Raw genomic sequence first — 27030 nt, forward strand, 5'->3', positions numbered from 1 at the left:
ACGGCTCTGTGGAGCAGACACAGGTATAAGGTGATATCTGAACATAAAGAGGTCGGTAGGTCTGTGAGGCAGTTAGTTGAAAGCTCCTTTAGTGATGTTTTTTTGCTAGTGGCGAATTTAGCCTTTGCTGTAAAACCAGCAGTAAGGGGAAAATAGTTACTAGGCCATCATGATGGTTTTCTGTTTGTGATCGGCCACTTTCAGGGGCTACTGTCCCCTGGTTATTTGCCATATTCCTCCTACTGGACATCCCCAGAGTTTGCTGAGCAGGAGACACAGGTGACAGGAGGCGAGCCGAGTTTCTGTGCTGCCACAGCCCAGGGCCTGATGTACTCCGGTAAACCGCCGTGGGTTGCCGTGGATGTTTCTGAACCGGAGTGCGCTCCGAGCGCCGCCGAGTTCAGCCCTGCTCCAGGCTGGTGAAGCTAAAGCCAGGGAGGGCTGCTGCATGCCCCCCTTCTGAAGTGTGAGGGACAGCCTTGTTTTGGGGTGCGGTGACAGAAGATTTTTCCTGCGTCGTTGGCTCCACGTGGCTTTATTAATGCACCACGTACTTAAAAGTAAACCTAGTAGGAATCAGTTGTTGCCCTGTAAAAGCATAAATGGGTCTGAGAACAGCTTTCATGTGAACTATAGCTCATTTGCCTCTACTTAAGTACTACCATGCTGCCAAAAGATAACAGATAATAAATGACAGATTAGCGTAGGGTGGTGCACGGCTGGGGAGGGGAGGAGAGCCAATTAAGGAAGGCGCAGAAATCAAGCGAGGAAGTAATTTGGAACTGAAGCGTGACCCGATTTTGCCCAGAAGTAACCTCGCTCCGAATGCCCACAATATTTTGTTCGCTTCAAAAACACGACGCTAAGGGATGAAAAGGCTACGGTGACTAATCCTCACCGCTTGAGAGGTCCGCGGGCAGCTTTTGCTTTGCTCTTGCCGGTCCCGGGGTGGCTGGTATTTCTCGTAACCCCCCCGCCGCCCCCGAGGGCCGTGGCTGCCAGCCCCGCCTGGCACCAGCCCCTGCCACAACCCCCCCCCGTGTCCCTCCTCCCCGGCTCGGACCTGCCGGCAGGGCCCCCCCCCGCCACGAACGGCCGCGTCTCCCCGCAGGACGACGGCGAACGCCGCCGGCACGCTCCTCGCCATCGACCCCCTCCCGCCCCGGGGACCTTCGCGTCGCGGCAGCGGCGGGGGGAAGCGGGAGAACGGTCCCTTCCCAAGGCGGCTTTCGGCTGGGTTATTCTCCGTGCCGTTACACGGCTTCTGCTCCCCCTTCCCAAGCAGGGACACGAGCGGACGGGAGATGCAGGGGCGCTGCCAACAGGCGCAGCCCGGTCCCTCCCGGGACTCCCGCTGCGCCCGGCGGCGGAGCGGGACGCCGAGCGGGGAAAGGCACCCGAACTCCGGCGGGGCCGAGCAATGGGTCTCCCCCTCGCGGAACGGACCCCGCCGCCGCCCGCCCTCCGCGGCCGCGGGAGGGGCGCGGTCCCGCCCCACAGGCCCGGCGGTGCCGCTCCCGCTCGCTGGGGGGAGCCCGCTCCGCGCTCCCGCCGCGCCGCCCCCCGCGCTTTGTGCCGCTCCTCCTCCTCCTCCTCCTCCTCCTCCTCCTGCTGCTGCTGCTGCTCCTCCCGCCCGACCGCTGGCGGGGGGAGGGCGGCAGCAAATCAGCCCGACCCGGCGGGGCTTCCCGCCCCCGGCAGCCGCCTCCGCCATTGGGCCTGCCCGGCCCTCTCCCCGCCCCGCTGGGCCGCCGCCGGGACTCCCCGCCGCGGGGAGGGCGCGTTCCTGCGGCCGCGGCGAGCCTCAGCCGGCGGCGGCGGCAGCGGCGGCGGCAGCGCGGGCGGGCCCCAGCGCCGCCCCCGAGCGGCGGCCCCGGGCAGCACCGCCCCCGGCCCCTTCCCGCCGGCGGTCGGCTCCCGGCCACCGCCTTCCGCCGCCCGCGGGCGAGGAGCAGCAGCAGCAGCAGCAGCGGCGGCGGCGGCAGGAGGAGGAGGAGGAGGAGGAGGAAGCGGGGGCGGCGGCTCACCTGGGCCGGGCCGGGCCGGCGGCGCCCCCGCGAAACCCCCGGGCGCGGCCGGGCGGGAGCGGCGGCGGCGAGCGGGACGCCCCGCGCAGCGGCTCCATGGCGACCGCGGCGGTGGAGCCGGTCTACGGGCTCTCCGAGGACGAGGTGGGTCGCGGCTGGGGAGCCCGGGCGGGTGGTCTCGGCCGCGGCCACCCCGGGGTCGGGACGGGGCGGCGGGGCGGTAAGCGTGTGCGCCGGGCTGCGGGGGAGCCCCGCCCGCCGCGGGGTGACAGGCGCCCTTCGCCCGGCCGCCCCATCGCCATTAAGCCGCGGCGGCGGAGGGGCAGGCTGCGGGGAGCCGGCCCCGGCGGGCAGCCCCCGCCGGGCCGGGCGAAGGTCGAGGGTCGGTCCGGGCAGGGCGCCCGGCGAGCCCGCCCCGCCTCCGCCCCGCGGGGCTCCGCGCCCCCGCCCGCCAGCGCTGCCGGCGGCGGGTCCGCGGGGCGTCCCGTCCCGTCCCGTCCCGGTGAGCGCCGGCAGGTGCGTCCGGCCGCCGGGTGGAAGGGGCCGGGGGCGGGCGGCGCCTCCGCTGCGGCGGAGGGGGGATGGAGGGAGGGGGGCGGTGGGGGGAGGGCCAGCCGCCGCCCCCCACCCCAGCGCCGTGGGCCGCCCCCGTGTCCGCGGCCTGGCCGCCCGGGCGGGCCTGGGCGCTTTGCCGCGGGGCCGGGGAGCGGGCTCCGGCGGGCGGTGTGTGCCGTCCCCCCGCCCGCGGAGCGTTTCCCGGGCTGTGCCCGGTTCCCGCGGCCGGATCCCCACCGCCACCGCTCGCCCCTGCGTGGGCGGGGGCTGGTGGCGAACAAAGGGCCGGGGCTGGCGATGGAGGGTGCCGCCGCCTCGCCGCCTGCCTCGGTGAACGGGCTCTGCCTCCACCCCCACCCCGGCGGTGCCGGTGTCCCCGGGAGGCGGCCGGGGGAGAGGCCGCCCTGCCGGCAGAGACGGAGCTGCGCGGCCGGCCCGGCCGTGTCCCCGGGGCGGCCGGTGTCGAACGCAGCCTGGTGCCTCGGGCAGGTGGGGCTTGATAAAGGCGGCAGGGCTTGGTGATAACCGGCTTTGTCAACTGATGTCTGCTGCGGAACCGTCTGCGGTGCTGGCCGGTTAAATGGGCGCGAGCGGAGCAGTCCGCTTCGTCCGAAAATTGCGGTTAATGCCCCTTTTATTTCATTGCCTTGGTGAGGTGCTCCTTTTCCCGGTAGGCAGGGCAATAAAGCGTCAGAAAAGGGACAAGCTATGTGACCGTTCTGTGGTTCGGTACGTCAGCCGTTAGTAGCGGGCATGTTGCTCGGCTGGGTTGCGTTTTTACAGGAGTGAATAATAATAACAATATTACATCTGGTTTTGCGGGACTAACCGTGCAGGGCTCTCTGTCGGTCTGTTTGTGGTATAGAAGAAACTGGCGAGAAAAAAAACCCCAACCACTCCTGATTGTAGAAGCTGCCAGGCAATTTTATTACCTATTATATTTGGATGGCACCAAATCTAGATGACTGTACCGTTTATTTCTAATTGGGAAGGAGGTTCTTTGGCTGGAGTGGGTGTTTTTATAAAGGGGCGGTGGTTAGTTCTGCTTTTGTTGATTTACAAAGCTGCGAGCGCAGTCTGATTTAAAATGCTCTGTGTGTGTGTGAAGGTAGGGCAGAAGAGAGCGTGTTGCAAGAGCCTCGGGCGCTCGAGACAGCAAGTGCAAAATCGGAGGGGAACCTTTTCCTCCCTGGGTTGTTCCCATAAGCCTTCATGCGAGGACAAGGCTAGCTGACGGCGGCCGCGGCTGCAGGAGTCCCCCGAGCAGCTCGCTCCGGCTGGCTCCCCTGTGCGGGAACGCTCCCGTGTCGCCCGACCCTTCAGGTAACGCAGTCCTGCTGCTGGGCGATCTGGGGTGATCCTGCCTGCTCCTGCAGTGCTGGAGGGCCTGTCCCGGCTGAAGGAACAGCTGGGCCGGCAGGGCTTGCTGTCCCAACACGGGCACCCCAAAACACTTGATGGGTGGCGGTCGCACGCTTTCACGGATTTGGGTATCTTAGCAAGTGTGATCTGTGAGGAAAAGGGAAACCTGTGCGAGCATCCTGCCGTGTCGCAAATAGGTGGCTGAGAACATAATACTGCAGTCTGGCTGCTGCCTTTTTTTGTTGTGTGTGTACTCGCCGATATCTTTTGTCTCTGCCTCCTTCCTCGACATACGCTGATACTTGCACAGAATGTTAAAGAGAAACGAATACACAGAGAAACCCAGCGGACAGAGAAGCGCAGCTGCGGGCTGTGCTGCTCAGCACCCCGCTCTCCACCTCGGCTCTGAGGTGGAAGGGGTCTCACGAGAGCAAGGGCGGTTGCTGTAATGGTGCTCGCATCCCCTGCTGATACTAGGGACCTGGCCTGCTAAAGGGTCCGGGTAAGGAGAGGCGTCTGTCGGTCACCTCCTGAGCTAAAACCAAGCAGTTTGGAAAAGAACCGCTTGGAAAAGCAAACCTTTGGTCTCTCCGCGATGACCCACGGTGGTCCTGCGTCACGGATGCAGTGATGACTGCAGCCAGCCTACCTGTGAGGAACAACGGACAGGTTCTTTGTTTTCTATCTTGCTGTAGATTGTGGTGGTGCTGGACGCTTTGCAGAACAGAGCAGTGACCGTATAAAAGTATGAGAGGAGACCACAAATGGGAATAGGGTGGAAGAAAGAGGAAAAAGGGACAGGGTGAGGAGAGGCACAGAGAAGAAGGCAGGCGGTATTACGTGGCCCAATGGGCTGTAGTTTCAATATGCCAACAGCCAAAACCGTTGTGGAGTCTGTGGTAAGCGTATGGGCAAAGGAAAGCACTGAAGGAGGAGAATCTTCCTCAGGAAGGGCAGCTATAAGTAAGCTTCATTAAAGGTGAATCTGAAGAGTGGTTGAGAAAGGCAGGCGGGTTTACAGTTTTCATTGCAGGCTGGCTTTTGTGGATAATGACTTCTCATTAGCATTGGCTTGGGCTTGACTTGTCTTTGTCTTTTGAAAAGCAAAATCTCTCTGCTAGTCTTGAGAGGCCGAATCATGTATGCAGATGTATTTAGGCTATTAATTTTTCTTTGTTCCTACCTCCGTTTGAAATACGGTTTGCAGTTGCACTGTATGCTGTTTTGTGTGCGGTTTTAAGTAGGCCTTATGTAGGACTACCAGTCCTAGCACATTTGCTGATTGGAAAAAGTAGCTATTTAAGTGTAAGCTAGACTTGCTTAATGGCTTCCCGTAAAAATAGCAGTATCTCTTACAAATAACTAGGCATAGGCTTAACTTCTACTTGCACAGTAGATGTACGTGTCGGTAGGTCTGCTTCATGTCTTAAATTAAGCATATGCTTAAGTCTTTGCAGAGTTTGTGCCTACATTGATCTCTGTAAATAGCTGTAATTCTTGGTGGATACCTTCAATGTGGACATCTGTTCTTATTTTGTTCAAATACTCTGATAGGTGTTAAGACACTCGGGTAGTTTAGGGACTTACTGAGTCACAGATGACAAGCCAACCATTGCGTTTAGCCACTGTCAGTCTACGTTTTTCTTCAAACGCTTTTTTCATAAATCTGCCTCTTTGTAAATCTGAACTGTAAAAAAAATTTAGATGAATCTATTAGTTAAAATTAGCTGTAAATCAGATTCACTTCCTACAAATTTTTCACTGCGAGGGTGACGTTGGCACTGGCACAGGTTGCCCAGAGGGGTGGTGGATTCTCCTATTCAGAAGCCATCTGGTCCTGGTCCTGGGCAATCGGCTCTAGCTCGAGCAGGGGCGGTGGGCCAGATGACCTCCAGAGCTCCCTGCCAAAATCAACCAGTCTGTGATTCTGTGAAATAATATTTACATAGACTACTGGAAGCTTAGGTGCTCTCGTGCAGTCTTTAAATACCAGTATATTTGAAAACTTATACCCGTTAGTAGCTGAAAATGTTTTTATTCCTACATCGAGCACTCCTCCTTCTAACCGAAGCTGCGTATCCATTGCACACGCTTGGGTTGTGAGACTGCGGTTTGTTAAACGCTCCTGCTGTTAACGGTGATGGGTCTTCAGTGCTGGCCTCGGGAGCGGAGAGAAAGGGAGCGAAACCAGAAGCACCAGCCCAAGTGATGTTAAGTGATTTCCCCTGGCTTCTAGCGTTTGTTTGCTTAGTGAGTTCCTGAACTATTGTATACATCAGGACCGTTGATTTTTACGAATTACCTGATTAATCTCATAAACTTAATTTACTTTTTAGTCATCTTTTTTCCCTCCCCTGCCACTGTAAGAAGAAAAGAAGTATTATGTCCCTTAGAGAAGTACACTTCTCATTCATGTCAGTTTGGGTTTCTTGAGAGTCATTGAATTGAATGTGGCCCATTCCCAAGGGAAACCTTGAATGTGGGGGAAACAAAATGGAAGTTTCCACAAGTGTTCCCTTCCCCTTTCTCAGTGTGCTTGGGTGGAAGAACAACTTGCAGCTTCTTGTATCTCACTTGGTTGAATAAATAACGTGTCTTCAGAAAAAACATACTCTTCCTTCACGGGTCTTTTATATTCTAAAATATAGGCAAAAAAGAGGTTCGTATGTGAAACTGCTCTCTCCAATTCCAGCATTCTCTTTTCAAGTTCTGTTCAGCTTCCACGACTTGTGATTGAATAAACTGAAATTACAAGCTTCCTACTGAGATGACATTTTGTCATGCATTAGAAATAGTCAAAAAGGAGCTTATGTTCATGAAAATATCTTGATGCATGAGAGATATAATTGCGTATGCCTTAAAATAAATAGGTCTGGTTATAGTCACTGCAGCTTAACTTCTTTTTCTCACCTTAGTTCTTGTGTGCTGTACTGGGCAAAGCATTGTGTGTGAGAAATGAGTCCTGAAGGATTTCAAGACCTCAGGAGCCTCTGTGGCACTCTGCTTTTAATGAGATACACTTTTGGTAAATATAAGCAAAACCAGTTTTCAGGTACGATGGAAATGGTACCTGTAAATGGGATGAATTTCTGTAAAGCATAGGCTTATCTATACTTTATCCAACATCGGGATAAAGAATCAGGGTAAAGAATAAAAATAAGATTGGCCACAACGATGTCATGGTGAAGTACAGCTTGGGCCATGAGGTGACAAGGAACTGTCTCTTTCTGTGCAAACTGTCTCAAAATGGGGCATGTGGGAAGTTGGCTTTTGTGTCCTGCGTTGACGTGTTCCTGATGGATTTGTTCCTCTGGAATCACCTCCCTTGAGGGTGTCTCTTCCCCTCTACTTGAATGTCATGTTAATGAAGTTCGTCTGTGCACGTTTCGGTGCCGTCCATGAGATGGGGCTGCAAAGGCTTCAAAAGGAATACATTATCGCACTGCTTACTGATTAACTGGATTTATTACTGAGGAAAAAGGCTTCAGTTTTTCCTCCCCTGCTTGACTCAACGACAAAGCGGTGACATAGTGGAGTTCAGTGTTGGATTTCTCTAGTGTGCCTTTCGCGCAAACCGTAAATTTTTGAAATAAGCCTGACGGTGAGTTGTTCGGGGAAGCGTCTGCATTCTGGATGGTTGTAATTAGATTTAAGGTGATGTTTCCTGATACGCTGCCTCGATGGTAAAACTGTCTGTTGCTCACCCTGCTTCTGCACTGCAGTTGTACGGCTGGAGGTTTTCTGAGCCGGGGCTGTCCTCACGGGGCCCCTGCCAGGACTGGTGTCTGAGAAGGGGCTCTTGTGCTGTGTCCCCTCATTGCACTGGTTCCCAGTTCGGCTGCTGGAGCAGCGCTGGAGGACCGGAGCGGCGAGGACTGGGCCTTGGTGGCACTGGAAAGCGTTGGATGAATGAGCAGGGCGCCGGGCATCGATCGCTGGGAGTGGTGATGTGCCGGAGAAGCAGCTCGTAGACAGTCGTGGTTCTTGTCGAGCGCTGCCGAAATCGCAGCTGTGAGGTGGGAAACGGGCAGAGCGGCGAGAGGGGGCCAGCCTGCCTCCCTCCGCGTGCATCATCCCTCTCTGCTAGCTCCAGCTCGGCCCGCTGCTTACGTGAAGCCAGATGCTTTTATGGAGAAGAAAACCCTCGAGTTCTGAGAAGATACGCCCTTCGTGAAACAGCGCTGCGAAGACAGACTCTTTAAAAAGAGAGGTCTGTTGTTTCTGCTCTGAATGCTCTGGTTATATAAAAGCATAACTCTTTCATTGGAGGGTGCGCAGGGGCCTCCCCTGGTCACAGCGGTGACCCAGTGTCTTAGTAATAAGCAATTCAGAATAGTAACTTTTTTATTGACTTTTTAAATGGGGGGGGGAAAGAAAATCTCAATTGGTTTTATAGATTCTAAGTGCATTGGCTTCCCAGGGATAGCACGTAAAACTTTAAATGATGACTAAAAAGTCCAGATAAGGAAGCATTTCATAAATGAAAGGGCTTGCATATCTACTTGTTGTGGCATAATAGCAAAATTAATAGTCTGTGGTTCTCAGTAGGTCAATAGATTTTTATAAAAGCTTGCATTTTAAACCTGCTTTTAACGAGTTATCAGCATATTTTTGCCACTTACTGACACTAAGTAAATTCTAGTTTTAATGTAAAACTAATGTAGAGACATTTAAGATGGTTTGTATTAAAATGTGGGTCTGAGGGAGTGAAGACATTTTAGTTTTATATATACGCTCGTTCAGAGGTCGCTCTGTCTCTCCTCCGCCCCTGCTCTCTTGTAAAGCGAGCAGGTTATTTTACAGCCTTGGGAGCGCAGGTGAGGGGTGGTGCGGCCGGTAGTTCGGCCATGGCTTTCACTGCTGCCCAAACACTGGTGTTTGGGAAGGGATGGTAAAGCATCTTGGGGGGGTTTAGTATTTTCAGGATCCATGTTATGGGCTGGCCATTGGAGGGCACTGTGTAATGGTAAATGTAAACTCAAGGTTATCATCTTGTTTCTGCACAGATACCATTTTCCTGGGAAGTAAAGGTGGACCGTGAGCCCCACACCTGTTGAGCAAAGCCTTTCTGCTGCCACAGCAGTCTTCTCAATCTCAGGGGCCCAGCTTTCTCTGGGAGTTATGTTTAATGAACCTCTAATAGGGGTTTTTTTTGTGTGTTTTGTTTTGAAAATATAACCAAGCATGGCATGAATGCCAAATGAGCTTACCTTTCGGAAGGGAATAAAATTAATATCTTGGGATGTTATGGGAAGAAAGAGTGCACCACTGCAGCTTCTAGGTTGGAGCTGCGTCTTCAGACAATGAGCGGTTCAACGGGTTATGGTATGTATCCTTTCTAAACCAAATACAGCTCATTATGCAAGATGGAGTATCTCCACAGGTGCTACAGCAGATCCAGAGGCCACATCAGAGGTTGTGGGACTCGGTGCTGTTATCTGTATTCACGTCATACTTGTGGGTAATGCTGCATGAAGCTGAAACAAGGCGTCTGCCGTGGGGGCTACGCGAGGCAGCTGTGTGCTTGTGTCGCAAGACCCGATGTAGATGCAGCCTGTTCGGCAGCCAGCTGACTTCGGCTGAATCAGGCTAAATTGACAACCTCTTAGTCCCGGAGGACTATATGGGGCCAAGACCTCTTGCTTAATTAAACTCTGTGGCATATAAACTGGGACTTTTCTGAGTGAGCTGGAAACCTCTAGGCATTTTAGTAGCAGTGAGGAATGATTATCTAACAGCTTCAGTCAATAAAAAGTCGTAGATGCAGTATCAATGTGCGGAAGTAGCTTGATTTGGTTATAGTTTTGTAAATTTTCGTGTCGATGAACAGAGGAAATGCCATTAACTTTCATGAATTCCTTCATCTTTTGCTTTCAGTGCAACTTCCTCTTAAATGTTTGTTTTAATTGTGTTGAATAAGAGAATTTTACTGTAGCAGTAAAAGAAATGCTACTAGACAGCTCTGTTCCCTTTTAGAAAGAAATGAAGTGTAATCTTGTAAACACTTTTGTTATTTTCGGGAAGCTGGGTAAGAATGTGGTGGCAGGTTGGGTGACTTCTCCGCCTTGTGCACCCGGGAGAAAGGAATGTGGTTTTACTGCTGGTGTGCTCAGCTCTGCTCGGGACCCAAGCTGCTGCCATTTCATTATTAAAACCTGCCAGGGGTTTTACCTTCAGCTGGGACTAGAACTGTAGCTTTCAGAAGTACTTAACCGCTGTCACGCCAACTTTTTCCAGCATGGGGTGCTTAAACTGCCGAGTTCCTAATGCTGGAGTGCTCCCTTCCCCTGCTGCCTCTGTCTTTTCCTCTCCCCTCCCACAAAGAAGGAAGAAAACCAAAACCTTAGGAAAGGGGTGGTTTTCTGCAAAGAAGCAGCAATTAACTAGTAATTAATTTTAAAAGAAGAGGTGTGGTTAAATGGCACAGGCCTGGAAGCTAACTGCAGTTAAAATAGTTTTTAAAAAAAATAAACAACAAAACCCCCACCAAAGCAACACAAAGCCTGAGTAAAACAAATCCAAAAACTTGACTCTTGAAATGTATTATGAAATGTCTGTCTTCCAAATGATGTCTTGACTGGGCAACAAACTCAATGTGTACATTTGTAATTGTTCATTTCTTCCTCCTCCGTTCTTTTAACCTTAATTTCTATACACTGGCAAGATGTAGAGATTTGTCAGAATCCTGATTCCTAGGAATTGGGTACCTTGCCTGTAATCGAAAGAAATAACTACAATATTGAGAACACTGGCAGGATATGAGGAATAACTCTGTGAATGAGTTGTCCTTTGCAACTAAGCTATCGTACCTTATTTTTGTGCCTAACTGCATGGATTAGTGTTGTTTTATTGGCATCGTGCCAACTCAAGACAGGTTTTCTTTTTTTAATGTAGTTTATGTGCTGGAGAAGAGCAGAATTGTTTGGAACAGTGCACAGTCATGCTGTCCTCTTTCCTTCAGCAGTTCCTGGTTTTGAATAATCCTGCCTTGAGGATGGAGATATGTTCATATAATGTATGCTTTTCTCTGTTTGTTTTTAATTGAAAGTGGTTCAAAGTCTTACTCTTTTTAAGCATCTTTATGTAGATGATCACACTGTGTTCGTGGCAGGATTTTGGAGAGATGGGAGTGATGAGTAACTCTCACTAGAAGGTGTCCTGGGATGACTTCCTCTTCAACTGCCTGTCTGGTAACTGGTGCGGTGGGGAAAAAATCCGCTTCTGGCCTCTTCGCAGTGAGACTGGACGCAAGGACCTGAGCACACTACTCCGTAAGCCTTGGCTGGTGTCCGCGTGCACGTGGTAGTCATCGCAGCTCAAAGGGTGCTTTGCTCTTCTGTTTCCTTGCGCCTACGGGGTGGATTGTGGTTGTGTTTAAGGTCTTCGGAAGATGAAGGAGCATTTTATCTTCCAAGAATGAAGTGATCTGGAAGATAAACTAACAGCAAGAGAGAAGTTTTTTGGGGGTATGTTGAAGGGAGGAGAGCCAAAAGGAATTTTTTTGATTTTGTGCTCTGCTTGCAGTCCTCCTCCTCTAGCTATTTATCCAGCTCCTCTGATGAGGGGTCTTCTTCATGCCATGGAGTAACTTAGGTAAACTGTCATCAGCTTTTGAAATAAGTCAACAAAAGTATTTAAGTTTTTAATCATTGGGAAGTTATAACAGAGACATTGCTTCACGTTCTCAGTATCTTTTTTTTTTTTTTTTTTTTTTTTTTTTTGCCTAACGCCAGCCAGGCTTCTTTTCTTCCTAGCTTTTGGTGTGTCTGTATCAAATCTAGATTCATTTCTTCTGCTAAATGAAAGCAGAGACATTTCACTCAAACTTTTTTGTCTGTTTGTTTTAATAAACTTAATAAATGACCATCTATTAAAAAAAAAATAAAAAATCTCTTGGCTGATTTTATAAGTTTTTGCCACCCTTCCTTATGGCCAGCTAGCGATAAGGTATTCTGGCCAGCATGTAATGGAAAACATAGTCTTGCAGTCATCAGATCCTGAGTCTACTGTGTCCAAAAAGAAGTAAGAGTAATAAAAAAAAAATCTGGATGAAAATGAATGACTGACTTTGTTACAAACAGATTGCCTCACTTTCTTGGTTTTGAATTCTGAGATACAGATTTGGTCTCTGAAAGGTCCTTGAGCCTTAAGTCCCTGGAAGCTAGGAGGTAATACCATTTTGATGTTGCCAGGTGCTCACCTATATCTTCTTCTCTTTAGTGTTTGCTTTTAGTCCGTATAACAACTGGGCCGCCAAATGACTTGTACCTTTGGCTGGTAAATCTACACCGATGTGTTAAAGGATGTCTTTTTTGTCCTTCCAGTTTTTCGTATTTGTATGCATACTTACGCAGTGTAGATCTCTAGAATTTAGATCGGAGAGGGCCAGCAGATCTTCTGGCTCGGTGATAGCCAGCTTCTGCCCCAAAAGCCGCAGAAGCTGCGGGCTGCTCTGGGCTGCCTCCCAGACCGGACCAGCGTTGCAGTGGGACCTGCTGGGTGAGCTGTGGGGTCTGCTCTGGAGCGAGGGGAGCGGACGGGTTCCCTGGGTGCTGCCACCCCGTTGTCCACGAAGCAGAGCTGGATCCATTTGGCAGTTTTAGGTGGGGATGGCTGGAAAGCTGCTGCCGTTGCCCAGCTGTTGGGAAAGCCTCGGAGCTTTGAGGTGTGTGATGCGCCCCATGCAAAGGTTTCGATGTGTGGCCTTGTAGGGTCACGGATCGTCGTCTCGGATCTCACTGACGCTGCGTGTCTAGCAAATTGCAGAGCGTCACTTGGATATGCTAGTACATAAATTATGTTTAAAGCTTTTCAGTCCTCACACAACTGTCAAAGGGTGTTAGGAAAGCTAATTCCCTGCCGTGGCGAGGAAATGGTGGAGGTGACCAGGTGGAGGGTGATGAGGTCTCCACAGGTGTGGAAGAGAAGCGTCAAGTTTTGTGGTGGGAAGGGGGAGGCCAGGCTGAGGCCATTGGTGATGGAGACAGCCCAGGCACCTGGAAATGAAGCTGAATTGGCTGCTCCTGTGAGAGGAGATGTCCTTTAGCCCACCTGCGAGTCGTTACCTGTGATGGGGTTGGGGCAGCACATGCCCACCCCCTCCCGTTAGTAGAGGGCGTTGAGGCTGCCGGTGTGAGGTGATGGCTGCCAGACCACCAGCCTAGTGGGTTTGCACCACCAAAAGGGAGGCCCTGCTTTCTCTTGTGCATCTCGGGGGGCCTTCTGTGAACCAGGACAAACGGGTAATTTGCAGACGGTTGCTGGGCTGTTGAATCGTAGCAGCTGCCGGGGAGGTGGTGCGAGTCGGAGGTATGTGGCAGGAGCTGCTGGGGTGGCGGTGGAGGGGGTGTGCGAAGAAGGGGGGGCATGGCTGTTCGGTGGCCGTGAGCTATCAAGTTAGCTGCTTGGATCTCAGGAATCCAAAGCTTTGGCTAGAATCCCGACCCCGGCAAAATCTGTGGTAAGTTTGTGTAAAAACAGCTCATCTGTAGCCTTCTGGAAATGTTAAATGGATGAACTCCCTGGCAAACAAATGGAGACAATGCAGGTTTCTTGAGTTTGCCTGTGGTGAGGGGGACACATGGTGTGCGGACAAAATCATGCATCTGTGCTTTCTTCTTGTGCCGATTTAGCCTTATTAACAAAGCGACAGAATTGCTGCTTTTGAAAGAGCAAGGAGCAATGTACTTGCTTAAGCTCTGTTCTTAGTGAGATGATGTTGTATGTGTTATAAAATATTGGCCTAGCCATTGGTTATAACTACTGAGCCAAAAGGACTTGAAAATACTCTGTTTCAGACAAGTTTTGCTTTAGTGAACTAAATGATAGCTGCAGATTGTATGGAATACATAAATGACTTATATGCAGTTTCACTTTTTAGCTGTGGTAATGCTGTAATTGTTTAAAGTCTCAGTAGTACCGGGCTCTCCTCCCTGGCTCTGTTTGTATGTGCTTTTTTTTTTTTTTCCTCTCTTTTTTTAGAAATAGAGTCTTAGTGCTAAGGTTAAAACACAGATGGATCAGGAGATAGACACTTGAGGAGATGGTAGACTTCCCTGGGCTTGCTGAGAAAGCTCATTCAGGAGGATGGGGAGTCACCAGTTGAGAAGCTGAGCACCCGAGAGGGTGTGTGCCATAGTGGGGAGCTGCTTCACTGCTTAAGTTGCATATCCTCAGGCATGACTCTTTATTGGTGCCTGTAGTGGCATTTGGTAAACTTTGAAACACTCTTAAGTGCTAAGTGTCTAGAGCTTTTGGGGTGGGTTTCCAATTATTTTTAATTTTTCTTATTGGAATGCTAAAAATTGTGTTTGTATTTTTAAGAAATACATCAGTACTATGCTGTGTACTGAGTAGGGGATTTTACCATTTTTAATGGCTACAAATGTATTTAAACCAGGCACAAACAGTCTAGGCATTGTGGAGGTACAGTTACTTATCTAAACTTGTGGAAACATTTTGAATCTCATCATGTTACTGACTGAGTAGTAGCCCTTTCCTTATGGTCAGGAGACATTCACCAACTATGACAAAAATGGTTGCTCTTAACATGCAATTTATTTTTTGTATGTTAAAGGAGCTAAATTAGCATCTCATTGCAGCTGAGATGGGGGGATGGATGGCTTTGCTTTCCCCTTAGCTCCAGCTGTGATCCTTCCCTGCCCTTTGTGCTGGCACTCTTCTGATATCAAGGTAAATTGATAGTTTAGCCAAAAAGGATTAAAAATAAATCACAGTTTAGGACAGGTTAGCTTTCTGCTGTTCCAGTGAGTTAAATTTGCCTGCTGTGCAGTCATAGAGTCCTGCGGTTGTCTCACATAAGCGGTGGAGGCGTGTGGTTGGATGGGCGGGAGAAGGACCTTTGTTTTCATCCTTGCTATTTGCTTTGTTTTGGTTCCATCTGGTCAAGTCTTGTCCCTTAATATTTTATTTCTCATTTCCAGTGTCTATAGAAAAAAGTTAGCTCCTGGAGACAGGGTAGGAAATAACAATCGCAATGCTAAAAATTTACGTGCAAGTTCAGCCAGGATTGTGGGTGACTAATGCCTGCTCCCGCAGCCTTGGCCTGAGGAGGCAACTTCTTGTTTTTGTTTCTTGTGCAAAAGAGCTTTGCGGTTTTGTTTTCCCTTGCAGGGTAGGCTGGTCACAACAGTACCGTGACACACCTGTGTCCCAGCAGTGTCCTTCATGGTGACTCGCCGCTACTCGCTGTTTGAGCAGAGGCTTATTAGACAGCACAGTAAACAGGTTGAGTCTTGTTCCCTGTCGTCTCCCTTGGTAGTACCTCCCTGCCTCTGAACCTCAGGGTCTTACCCAGCAGGAGGGATTTCTTCTACTGTATTGTCATCTCCTTGGTTAGATCTTGTGCTAGTTCTCGCCCACAGTTCTGGTACTAATCCTTTTCTAACAGTAATGATTGATAAGAGGCTTGTAGGAGACAAGTCCAAGAGCATTCTCATTAAAAACTAGATATTCCTAGGGTATTAGCAGCCTGAGAGTACCACAGGTGTTTCTGCTTCCTCTCAAGCTTTTTCCTGGTTGTGACCATAACTGGTTGTTCAACTAATAGTAGTCTTTGCTGTACTGTGTCATTGTCACTTCACTGAAGTCTTGATGAGTAAGAATTAGAACATACGCTTCGTGCAGCACTTTTTTTTTCAACTCGTCAAAGAAATATGGTCTGTTATCTTCATGCGGTGCTACCTTTAGTAAGCCCAGAATGTTCTACCTGCCGTGTATCTCTGTGCATCTGTTCCTCATTTTGTAGTAGCATTCAGCACTGGGTCAGAGGGGTTGAGGAGTTGCTTTTGAAGACCCAACTGGACAGAGCCCCAAGCCAGCTGGTGTGAAGTCAGCGTTGACCCTGTGGGAGCAGGAGCTTTGACTAGACATGTCCCTTCCAATCCAAAGTATTCGATGACGCTAAGTCTCCAGGGCTGCTGAAATACTGTAACAGATGTATAGTTTCTCAGAGCATGGTTTTTCCACTTTTCAGAGTTTATTGTATTCTAGACTTACGTTGTATGCCTCGGTTTATCCTGCTGATGAGGAGGTGGCTTTGGGCTGACTAACCAATTGATTATTTTTTTGAGTGCTTTTCTGGCGCTAATAGCCATCAAAGCCAAGTTTAAAAAGGCATCTCCTTTGCCTGGTGACCATTTGCTCAAGGAATCGGTGGAGGCTTTTGTTTGATTTGTTGGGATTCATCATCTGGCTTGCTGTGTACCTGCGCAAGCGAGCCGATGGAGCACCAGTGGTGTGTCAGGACGCCAGGCAGTGCTGCGCGGATGCTCACTAGTGCCACAGCAACTTGAGAGCTGGGCAGAAAAAGAAATGGGCCAGGTGGACTAAAGGTTTGAAAACCAGACATGAACGTGGGGGCCAGTAGCATTTTAAAACAATCTTTAATAGAAGTAATGGGCAGTTAACTTGAGTGGATCTTTCTCTTTTTTTAAGGCAACACACTACATATATTTTTTTCCTTGCCCCTCCTCCGCCAAGTGGATTATCCTGATGGTGCTGTCCTGTTGCCTCTCTTATCCAGTAGGTACCCTCTCATCTGTGGTCTAATTAGCATGATAAAGAAGCTCTTGTGTTTTTCTCTCCTGATTTGAGAATGTGATTTCATTTGTACCTAATTCAGTTTAAGGCCTGGCTGCACCCACAAGGGTGGTGGCTGTGCTTTTCTGGAACCCCAGGTAGAGGGAGAGATGGGTGCAGTGAGGACCATCCAGCAGACCTCTTTGTCCTGCAGGTGCTGGGCTTGCCAGGTCCAGACGGGGCTGGGGGATAAGGTTAGAGCTGTTTTCCAGGGACATCTGCAGCTGTACCAGAGGTTGTGTGACACGAAGCTGCACAGTCAGGTTTTGTTTTTGTCTTGCTAGTTTCTGTCGCAGTTTAAAAGTCAAATGTAAAACAGACTACCGCGAAGTGGTTACAAGCTGTGTGTGGATTACCTACGAGGTCATTTGTCACCATATGCCTGCGTGCTCTTAATGCAAGATCCTGGGAAAACCCCTTTTGGAAGCTGTCAAAGGCATGGCTCCTTCATAACTTTTAACGAACAGCTCAAAGTCCTCAGAGTTAAGATGGTAAAGTTTGTGGCTAATGTGTTTTCAAGTCTTGTGGAGATCTTCTGATACCGAATGCCTACCTGTGTCACTTTTTTCCTCAGAATATTGTCCAAAATTTGGGTTGGAACTGGTGCATATTTTAAAGCATTTCAGTGATGACTTCAGTCACTGTGTTTTGACTGACATTGTTCCTAAATGCCTCTGACGCTTGCTTGAATTGATATAGCAAAAATTTGTGTTGTTCTCTCATCCTGCTAACACTGCAAAAATTTACCTTTAATCCGTTGTGCCACTGTCATGCAGCCTGATTTTATTTTAAATCCGGTCGGTTCGGTTCTGAGCTACTTGTAACTGCATTTGTTTTTGTTCATTTCACTCCAGTGAGAGATGATTAGATGTAATTTCAGTGCAGGTAACCGTAACCCGTGCGAGTATGTTCTGCACCGTACAGCTACCAGCGAGCTGGCTTGGCTGCCATGCACTGCTTGCCCTCACTTGTGTGTGCCCTACAAGGGATGGAGTTTTTGTTTCAAATTCCTAAAACTTGCACAAGAAGCATAAGCCATTAACCTGTGCAGCAAACCCTGCGTGAGAGGGAGTGTGAAGGTGGGTGGTGAAATGACTGTTGCAGCCTGTAACTGCTAAGGGACATCATTAAGCACTGTGACCACCTTTGGTTTTTTGGCAGCTTAGGCTCTATACTTCAAATGCCAGGACTGCAGCGTTTGGAAAATGAAATTAGAGTCCTCAAACCGGTGTAACTCCGAGAGCTGGAATACACATGCCGATAGTGCTTGATAACGCAGGAATGTGCTACAGAAGCACTGTGTGTCATTGCTAGCGTTGCTGTGGAAACCTGAATTTTAGCACCGGCTGGTTTCGGTGCGTTTAACGCCCGGCATCCCGATGTTAATCGGGGAGGCGAGGCAGCGTTGCAGCTGACGTCCACCAGCCTGGAGTTGCGCGCTGGGGCCGTCACGCTGGTGCCCGGCGCCATGCCGGCACTGCTGGGTGTCTGACCCGAGGTAGCTCCCGTCGGGAGGTCAGGCGGTCTTCAGAGGTCTCCTGGGGCTGGCTTTGCTTTCCGAGGAGCCTTCTGCTAGCTTATCTCCTGGGGTTGTTAGGGCTGGGACCGCCGTGGGGACGGGCTGTCCCCCACGGGCTGGGACCCCCTCCCTCGCCCTGTCCCTGTGGGCAGGCCGGGGCTGCCGGTGGTAAGGACCGATCGCCTGGGGAAGAGCCGATTACGAGGAACACGTGTGGTGTGTTTTTTGTTATGCTCCCTGTAAGCGTGATACCTCTGAAAATCCAGGGCCTCTGTGTGGAAAAAGCTGTCCACAGCTCTTATCTCGACTTCCTGCATTTTTCTCGCTCTGGCTCGTGTGTGTTTGCCTAGCCACAGCTTCTTTCATTTTGAGCCCTTCTCTGTTTTTCTTCCTGCCGGATATCGTTTCTGCTACCTGTGAAACCAGGCGGTTGCGCTCTTCTGCTCCTCATCACTGGGGATCGGTGTTAAATACAGAGTTACGAACAAAGGCTTGAAGAGTAAGCGTATCTGGTCTTTGCTGTTAAGGGCTGGTGCATGAGGATGGGTGCAGTTCTTGACCTTTGGATTTCATGTCTCATCTCTGGTTGCAATCTGTGCTTTTTATGTCGTCTTAGATAAAGGTGGTATTCACTGCACTTTTCAGAAGAGCTTTAAGCCCTTCTCCGCTGTTAAACTGGCCATTAGTGTTGTGTAAGTCCTTAGTCTTATGTAGGGCAGACTGAAACATACTTGCCATTTTACTGACGCTGAAGAGATTTTATTTTTGAACAATCAAGAGTCTTCCAGTCAAATGGAAAGACGTGGTTGTTGGTAAATAGAAGCAGAGAATGACCTACACTATGTGATCACCTTAGAAAAACTTTTTCATGGAGAGATTCCACCCCCCCCCCCCCCCCCCAATATTTCATAAGTGCTTTCAATACCCAAAAGATGTGTTAAAGGCAGGAGGTATATGAGAGCACAGGACAAGGGGGTATATTGATTTACTATTATCTTTTACAATTTTCTGACCTCACTTGCAGGTTTTAGGGAAGGCTGGATGAGGAAAGAATAGGATGGCTGTGTCACTATTTGAGAGCTAAAAATGTTGTGAGGAGATAGCACTTTACTGCTGAAGGATGCAGAAATATTGAGATGGTCCCATCAGAAGATAGTGGCAAATCAAGTAGTAGACTTTTGCATGCCAGTGAAACAGTCTGCTGGGTTGGCCAGCACTCTTGAAGATCATTGAATAAAAATTACCCTTGCATTCAATCAATGACTTGGGAAAGACTACTTGTGAGATTCTTCCATTTATTTCAGCTGACTTACAATTTAGTGGTAGTCGTTCTGGCTGTGCTGCTGCTGGGATTGTGTACGGTCTAGTTGGAAAATTACTGAGCTAAAAAGCTGCCATGCATCTTCCTCTGAGATGATCAAAAACAGACAAAAGAAACAAGACAAAGTTGTTGCGAAAGGCTGGAGGCTTAGTGATTAATGTTAATTTCTCGCTCATTACTGCCATGCATCTTTGGCAACCTACCTATTGTGCTGTGACTCTTTTCGGTTTTAGTCATCTTCCCATCCCTTGGCAGTTACTTGTTACATGGGAGGAACTTGTACTTTTCCTCTAGCGCTGTTTTCTCCAGCCTGCTCATTCTGTTGTTCCCTACAGCATCACTCTGAGTTCACCAGTTTGATTAGGTAACAAAGTTTTGTCTGTGTGGTGTTTGGGTTTTTTTTATCTTTTTTTCTTGCTATGAAAATGCTTAGGAACAGAGAATAAATACCTCTGAATGATACCTGCTTCATAGAGCTGTTATTTGGCAGTCTGTTTCCCTAGGCCAGTGATTTTCAGATTTCCCCTGGTAGCAAAGCCTCCCTTTATGAAACGGGCTATAATTTGTGCCACACAAGCCACTGTCTTTTCCCTGCCCAGGCTAAGACTAGTCCTATTATCTCCGCAGCCTGTGTTGGAAAGCAAGCCCCGATTCAACAGATACTAGGTAGTCCTGGATGCTAGGCTCATTCCTTGGGTTAGGAATTACTGCTGTGGACCTGCAAACCACTGCTGGAGAAGATGTCTCTGCTGTAGCTGCAACCTCTTCCTTCCCCCTTGGTCCCTTATGCAACACTGGATTGGGGGCTGCAGACTTTTGAATAAGTGATGCTCACCTATTCACAAAACACTTGTTTATTTTGTATCCAGAAAAACTTTCAAACCATTGTCTCCCCTTTCTGTGTACAGTAAGAATACGTATACTACAGCGTCCTACCAAGGAGCAGAAGGATAAAGTTACAGCAGCATAGGGTCATACTGAATTGATTAATCTAAGAGCAGCAAACCTAGTCAAGTCAGTGAATTGAACTGGCAGAAAATGAGTCTCTTCTGTTGAGTTATTTTTCTGTCAAATTGACCTGCTGACCAGACTTACTCTGTGTCTGTATGAGCAAGAGGTGGATCAGACGGGAGGAGGGTATTGAGAGTGCATGGTGGTGGAAGGGACAGGCACCCTTTGAGGGTAATTGCAGTTAGGCTTAATCCAATATACACAGTTTGGTCACTCAGAGTCCACTGTGTCTTTTTTCCTGGTTTTGATGTGTTAAAGCTTCCTTTTTGCTTGTAAATTCTTGATATATGTGTAGGTTAGCTTAGGGTTCTGAAAGTCTGTTTGATTTCTTGGGAAAAGAATATTGTGCTTAAGTCACTTTCATTTTAGAAGATGTTTCTTCACCAGTCCCTCTATATTGCTTTAGCAAATTAATCTCTGGGACTCTTTCGTGAGTGAACACACAGGGTAAAATGCTGCATCATTTCTTGTTCTCAGCGTTCAAAGTTAATTTGTCTTTAGAAATGTTGCCTGCAAAACACAACTTCCAACTAAATTTCTTCGTGGTGCTTTGTGGGGGATTGATGAAAAAGCCAAAAGTTTGACAAAATGTTCAGGTACTTTCCTTATTGAACTTTCTTGGAGGTTACTTGGTTATTGGAGATCTTGCATGCAGAGAGAACGTGTTTTTAAGTGAGTACTCGGCACTCACTCACTAATATTCCCTGTGGAACTTGGGAGGAGATGAGAGCCCAGAAGACTTTGTAAACAGATTTGACTTAGTGCAGTTTGTGTATGCTGGACTGGTTCTCCCCTCAATCCTCTGTTTGAACCTGTGAGAATGCTATTGCTTTGGAGACAGTGTCTGTTGTCTGGGTGGCATTCAGCTGGGAATGGGAAGTTACCTGGATTGTTTAGTAATTCTGGGAAACCTGGGTTTCTTTCCTCTTTGCACCAAACTTTCTTCTTGCCAAATAAATCTCAGCACAGCCACCCTCATTCTTATTTTGTGTTTGATGATTTAACACAGGCTGTCTGAATTCTTAACAAACAAAACTGCTTACCCTGGTATTGCGCATTAGCACTGCCTGAGTTTTGGGGTTCCTTTGGGCAACAACTTAAAACTGCTTTTAGTTAGCTTTGAACAAGTGTGGTGGGAGGGAGAGAAGAAGTAAAGGAGGGATGGTTTTATTTTGTTTGCCTCACAGCATTGCTAGTCCCCATCAACTTCGCTTGACTTTTTTTGCTGACTGATTTAGCACTTTTCTTAGTGTCACAAGTTCCTTACCAGCAGTTGCATTTTCTGGAGCTGTTCCTGATCTTCTGGCAGATTTTTCTATGTTCAGTATAAGCGACTGCAGTATGAAATTGTGTATAGGCCAAGTAACGTCACATAAAATGTCTAAGGCTATATATCGTTTTGAAACTCCAACATAAACAAAAGCGGTAGCCTGTTAAAGGAGGCAGTTCTGCGTGCAGTTGGATTTTGGTATCTCTGCAGCAGCTCCTAGCTGTTTTACTGCCTTCGCTTTGTGCAGCCACGGTAATAATTTAGAAGCAAAATTGGACTTTCTGTAGATTGCCTTGTTATTTCTGAAAGGGTACATAACTTCATTTAAACCAGCCTGGAGGAGACTGAGTTTGTTCTTCAGACTTCTTTTGTTAATTCGTATTATCCCGAGAGCTTTTCACCGCTGTACTTCATTCACTGTAATATTCATTTGTTGTCGGGGGGGTGGGCGGGGAATCCCATCCTTGGTTCTTGATGTTCTTGACTGAGCTCTCTAAAAGTAAAAAACTTTATGGTGTTAGGAGCACATCCTCTGCAAACAACTCTGTGTGTTAGATCCCTGTGCTGCTTCACTATGGGCTTCTGCTGTTCTAGAGAGAGATGTTGTCTCACGCTTCAGGACTAAGCTCAAAATTGATCTAACACTCTTATGTCTAAAATGATGAGCTAAGATGTTAATAGTTATGAAAATGGCTTATATTTGTAATCACAGGCTACTGAGTTAAATATGGCTAAGGAAACTAACATGAAACTCTGAATCTTGAAAACTTTATACTGGTTGTGTAATTTTGGGACTGCAGCCAGTTGTGGTGAAGAAATTACTGCTCCTACCTGTTTGTTACTGACCCTGTATCGCACTGTGAACACCACAGAAGATGAGGTAGAAGCTGTTAAATTGCTGTGTAACTTGGCTAAGGAATTTTGCATTGCTGTGCCCTCTGCTCCCTTCTTTTTCTGCTTCTTCCAAGAACGCACATCTGTGCTTCTCTGGGATGAGGTCCTGCTCTGAGATGATGAATGACTGACCTTATTGCAGATCTTCTGCAATACATTGATTCTGAATGTGGCTTTTGTTCGGTGCCTTGAGCCGCATTTTGCATCTAGAATGCCTGGCAGAACACAAAGTCCATCCTTTGTTTTGGATAATGAGTGTTGAATATTTTAATGAGTGTTTCTTAGTCTAGTCAGTGTCAAGTACCATTCTGGGAACAAGTGACTGAGCTAACCTCTGAGCTTTGTCCAGCAACAATCCCATTTATTTATAGGATTTCACAAATTCTTAAGGAGTTCCCTATAAGCAATTAATACAAATAAAAAACCTCAAAACACCACAAAGCCCCCAACACCAAACAACACACCAGACCCCCCAAAACAAACCCCAACAAATACCCAAGCCTTCCACCCTCAATATTTGTGCAGAAATTATTTATATAAAACAAAAAAGTTCTCGGTATCGCTCTTCCCTCCCCCCTTTTTCTTTATATGAGTTTCTTTTACAATATGAAAAAGATGAGCGTGTTTCATTAAAGCAAAGAAAAAAAAAAAAGAAAGCCTTGGGTATTAACAGCATTTCCATGGTACAAATACAGCTACCAGTGTGTTCTGGCTGCCTCTGAACTGAGTGCATGGCTCACTGGTCTGCACACTGAAAATAAGACATGGATCTAAATGCTGCTAACCCAGACTAAGGATTATATGGACAATCAGTCTAAACCTGAGTTAGAACCTGAACAGTTTTCTCATTCTTTTATGAGACGCCATAGTTTTCCAACTGTAAGAGTGTGATAGCCCTAGAGTATACATTTAAATGACAAATACTCTTCACAAACAAAAAAAAGTCAAATCTTTGTCAAAAGGCTGCTGTGTTTTTAAAGCGAGTAGGAAAGAAAGGGGCGAGAAAGAGGTGGAACACAGTGCAAGGATGTTGGGAACGGCAAGAATACAACCAGGATACAAAAGCCTGAGTGTGAGCCGTTTATGGTGAGAGTGGATCCCTTCCCCATCAGCTTGGCTCAGGCACTGGTTTGAGTGGCTGGTTTTTCCTCCCCTAATCTCGGCAGAGACCTTAATGGGAGTAATTCATCCCCCAAACTAGAAATCCTTGGGGAGCAGAGCTTATGGTTGGGTTTGCCTTAAGGGAAAAGAGGTACTGCTGGAGGGTATGACTTGATATTTTCTTAAAAAAAGAAACTTGATCAAGATGGAGAAGAGAGGCCAAAGGAGCAAACTGCTAGATTGACTGACAGCAGCACTCATTGAAATGTTAATGTGTTTGAAAGAGTTTCTTCACGAGGGAAGACTGGAAGCTCCTACAATAACATTGAATAACTGCAGTTGAGAGCTGGAAGATCTAATTTAATTTCTGGTTGGATAATAAGATGATTCATACAACAAAACAATTTGTGTCAGAAAATGGAGTCTTTCTGTGAAAACTGACATTCGTGACCTGCTCTGAGCTGAAGTCTACTGCAGTTGAGCTATTACAATAGTTAAAAAAGTAACAACTAATGAACAGGTGAAAAGTACCGGCCGAATTCCTTCCAAACATCAGGCTTTCAGTGTCTCTGAAGGTCTGGGGTCTGTCTTTGGCCTCTGGCTCTGTATCTCCGTGTCTCACACTGTCTGCTGGCTTTCCCCCCAGCCCCGGCAGACCGATGAGCTGCGCTCCTCCCCTGCATCTCGCGGCATCACCAGGGACACCGAGGTGCGAAGTGGGAAAGTAACCTGCCAGCATCACCTGGCTGTGCAGGGGACAGAGCTGGGATTGTAACGCTGCTGTCCGGAATCCGTCGGGCACTTTTCTCTCGGGGGGGGGGGGGACAGATAGATGCTGATCAGTGATCAAGCTGATCTGCAGCTTGCTGTGCAGCAGCTCCTGGCTCTCCAAGAGGCCTTGCAGAGAGTGGAAACATCTGCCCTGGTCCACCTTCTGCTCTGCGTCCATGTATTTAGTAGGAGTTAGGAGTTAATGCTGCTGCATACAACCTTGAAGCAATCTGTTATAGTACCTCCTGGTCTCAGATGCCGCAGGCAGTGCCACGGACCCTCTGCAGGAGCTGCTGCCGCGTTCGGTCCGTGGAGGGGACTGAGCCCTACCCCAGTGCTGGAGGGGGATGCCTGGAGACGCCGTGGTCCAGCCCTGGCTCAAAGACGGGCAGCATCAGAGCAGGTGGCACGGGGCCGTCGCCAGCCTCCGCTGGTGAGGGCCCGGCAGTCTCCGGGCCCTGTCCCAGTCCTTAACCACCCGGTGATGTGCAAAACATGTCCTTTTATTTAGCTGGGATTTCCCTTGTTTCCACTTGTGACGGTTACTTCTTGGTCTTTTTCCACGGACCTGCGGAGGGGTGCTGGGTTGTCCCTGTGGAGGGCTGTCCGGTGGGCAGCAGCCACGGCCCCTTTGCCTTGTCTTCTCCAGGCTGAGCAAACCCGTCTCCTTCAGCCTCTCCTGCTGCTTTTACCTCCAGCACCCTTTGCCCATCAGGGCAGCCTCCGACAGGAGTGTATATGTTTGGTTTTTTTTCCCCCCCGTCTTTCAAAAACAGTAAGGAAAGCACTGGCTCAAACATTCAGTGGGCGATGTGGCTTCTGATATCCCAAAGTAATTGTAGTGTAACCAGCTCTTCCCTCTGGCAAGCGCTTGTCTCTGCTGTGTGTCATCAGGCTGTGCAGCGTGTCACAGACCTGTGTTTGAAGGACTGGGACCGGCGGTCGCTGGCTGAGCGTGGAGAAGGGCTGTGCTGGAGGAGGGCTGCGTCCTTCACCAAAGTAGGGTACCCCAGACCCAGGTATGCCATGTGTTATGCAGACATTGAGCGTTTTCAATACCAGTCTGGACTGTTCGGCGTCGCCCACGCAAGACATTTCTAGAATATTTTCTAGACAGATGTTCTGGTTGCTCTGACTTCTGCCACAGCTGATGTTCTGGATTACACGCAGTGTGTGCAATTCCTGTTTGTGGTGTAGATGGTGCATGATCACTGGGTGCCTTCCTAATCTCCTGTATTGCAAAACCGACCTCTCTTTTTTTTTTTTCCTTTTTTTTTTTTCCAAATTTCTTATTCTTGTTATAGTTCCTGTAGCATTTTATTTTATGAATGTTTTGTTTGATTATGTTAATCCTGGGGCTCCTGCAGACTTTGTCTCCACCCTAGAAAACTAATTACTTTCATATTTTGGTAAAATATATAGTAATTAAAATAATTTTCTTTCAGGCAACACACACTCATATGTGTGTGTATATACATATGAAAATACAGATGTTTTGCATTCACCTGATTTAGTATAATGTTTTCATTTAGCCAGGTAAATCTGGAGAACATCTGGTATGCTACAGTCATAGAACACCAAAGAAATTGGTGAAGGTCTCCAAAATGCATGAATCCAGCTCCTGATCGAATTCTGGGATTACAGCCTATATTTCATCCTTTTTACTTTTACAGTTTATCAGGCTTGCTATGAACCAAGTTTCAAACAAGGTCTTTTTGTAGTAAATTAATACACTGGGCACTGAAATTGTAGAATAAGGTTTAGTGGCAGCAATGTTCACTAATCTTTCTAAAATTGCTTTCCGATACATATTTTGGATTTGTTAGCACTGCATATTGCTTTTTAACGTCTTTGCTTATTTTTCCCCCACTGCTCGAAGCAGGATGAATAGGCATACATCATGTTATACCTAACAATTTACAATATTGTTAGTTAAGCAGTCATCCTCTGTGGTACTGTTCTCTTAGTATGCTTAAAGTTACCACTGTTGAATGCATTGGGATGAATTACAGTAAATGTAATAACCCAGCATTAATACTTCATGATTGGAAGGCATGATTATTGACATTACAATCATACTTGATGTCTGCTTTGAACAGAAGAGAAAAATCGAACTATTTAAAAAACAAAAAAAATGGAAATTTCGTTATGTTTTGCTCTTTCCCAAATTTTGTTCAGTTTTCAAGAGCTTTTTGCCTCTTGATGCAGTGCGTGTGGAATCAGTCAAGCTCATGCGTTATGTCTGTGGTATTTTGCTTGTGTATCTCTACAAAATCTTTTCAAAACAAGAGTTTTAATTTATGCATTCCAGTGAACCAAGATAAAGTGTCTCTTGCCCTCTGCTAAGGCAGTGTTAGATCTTCGGAGCAACAGGTCCTAAAACTGACTAATATCTATTCACATTCTGAAAATATGCCTGATAACAGTATTTTCTGAGATTGAAGTGCTGCAGTAAGAAGCTTTCCTTTTAGAAGTATTTAAAGTTTTTAAAAGTCTCACTGGCATTTTCTTTCAGTTAGTGTAGTTTTCCTGCTATCAAGGTTTTTCCAGCAAAGCCTATTTAAGAAATTCCTTGTCCTGTTCCTCACCTGCCCGCCAG

The 27030-nt window shown here is 48.0% G+C and overlaps 1 protein-coding gene across 3 annotated transcripts in view; it reads left to right on the top strand.

Annotated features, from left to right (window-relative positions):
• The first annotated feature begins 1889 nt into the window (after positions 1–1889).
• Positions 1890–27030, top strand: part of NEDD4L (NEDD4 like E3 ubiquitin protein ligase) — a 192877-nt gene continuing 167736 nt past the window's right edge. For 2 of the 3 annotated variants that reach the window (XM_049794601.1, XM_049794602.1), the window contains exon 1: positions 1890–2171. In XM_049794601.1, the coding sequence (XP_049650558.1) occupies positions 2124–2171 (48 nt within the window). In that variant the 5' untranslated portion in view covers positions 1890–2123. Of the gene's footprint in view, positions 2172–3887; positions 3906–27030 lie in introns of those variants that run through there. The other variant, XM_049794605.1, reaches the window with a different exon arrangement.

The sequence above is a fragment of the Accipiter gentilis genome, chromosome Z (genome assembly GCF_929443795.1).
Source record: "Accipiter gentilis chromosome Z, bAccGen1.1, whole genome shotgun sequence".
Lineage (NCBI taxonomy): Eukaryota > Metazoa > Chordata > Aves > Accipitriformes > Accipitridae > Astur > Astur gentilis.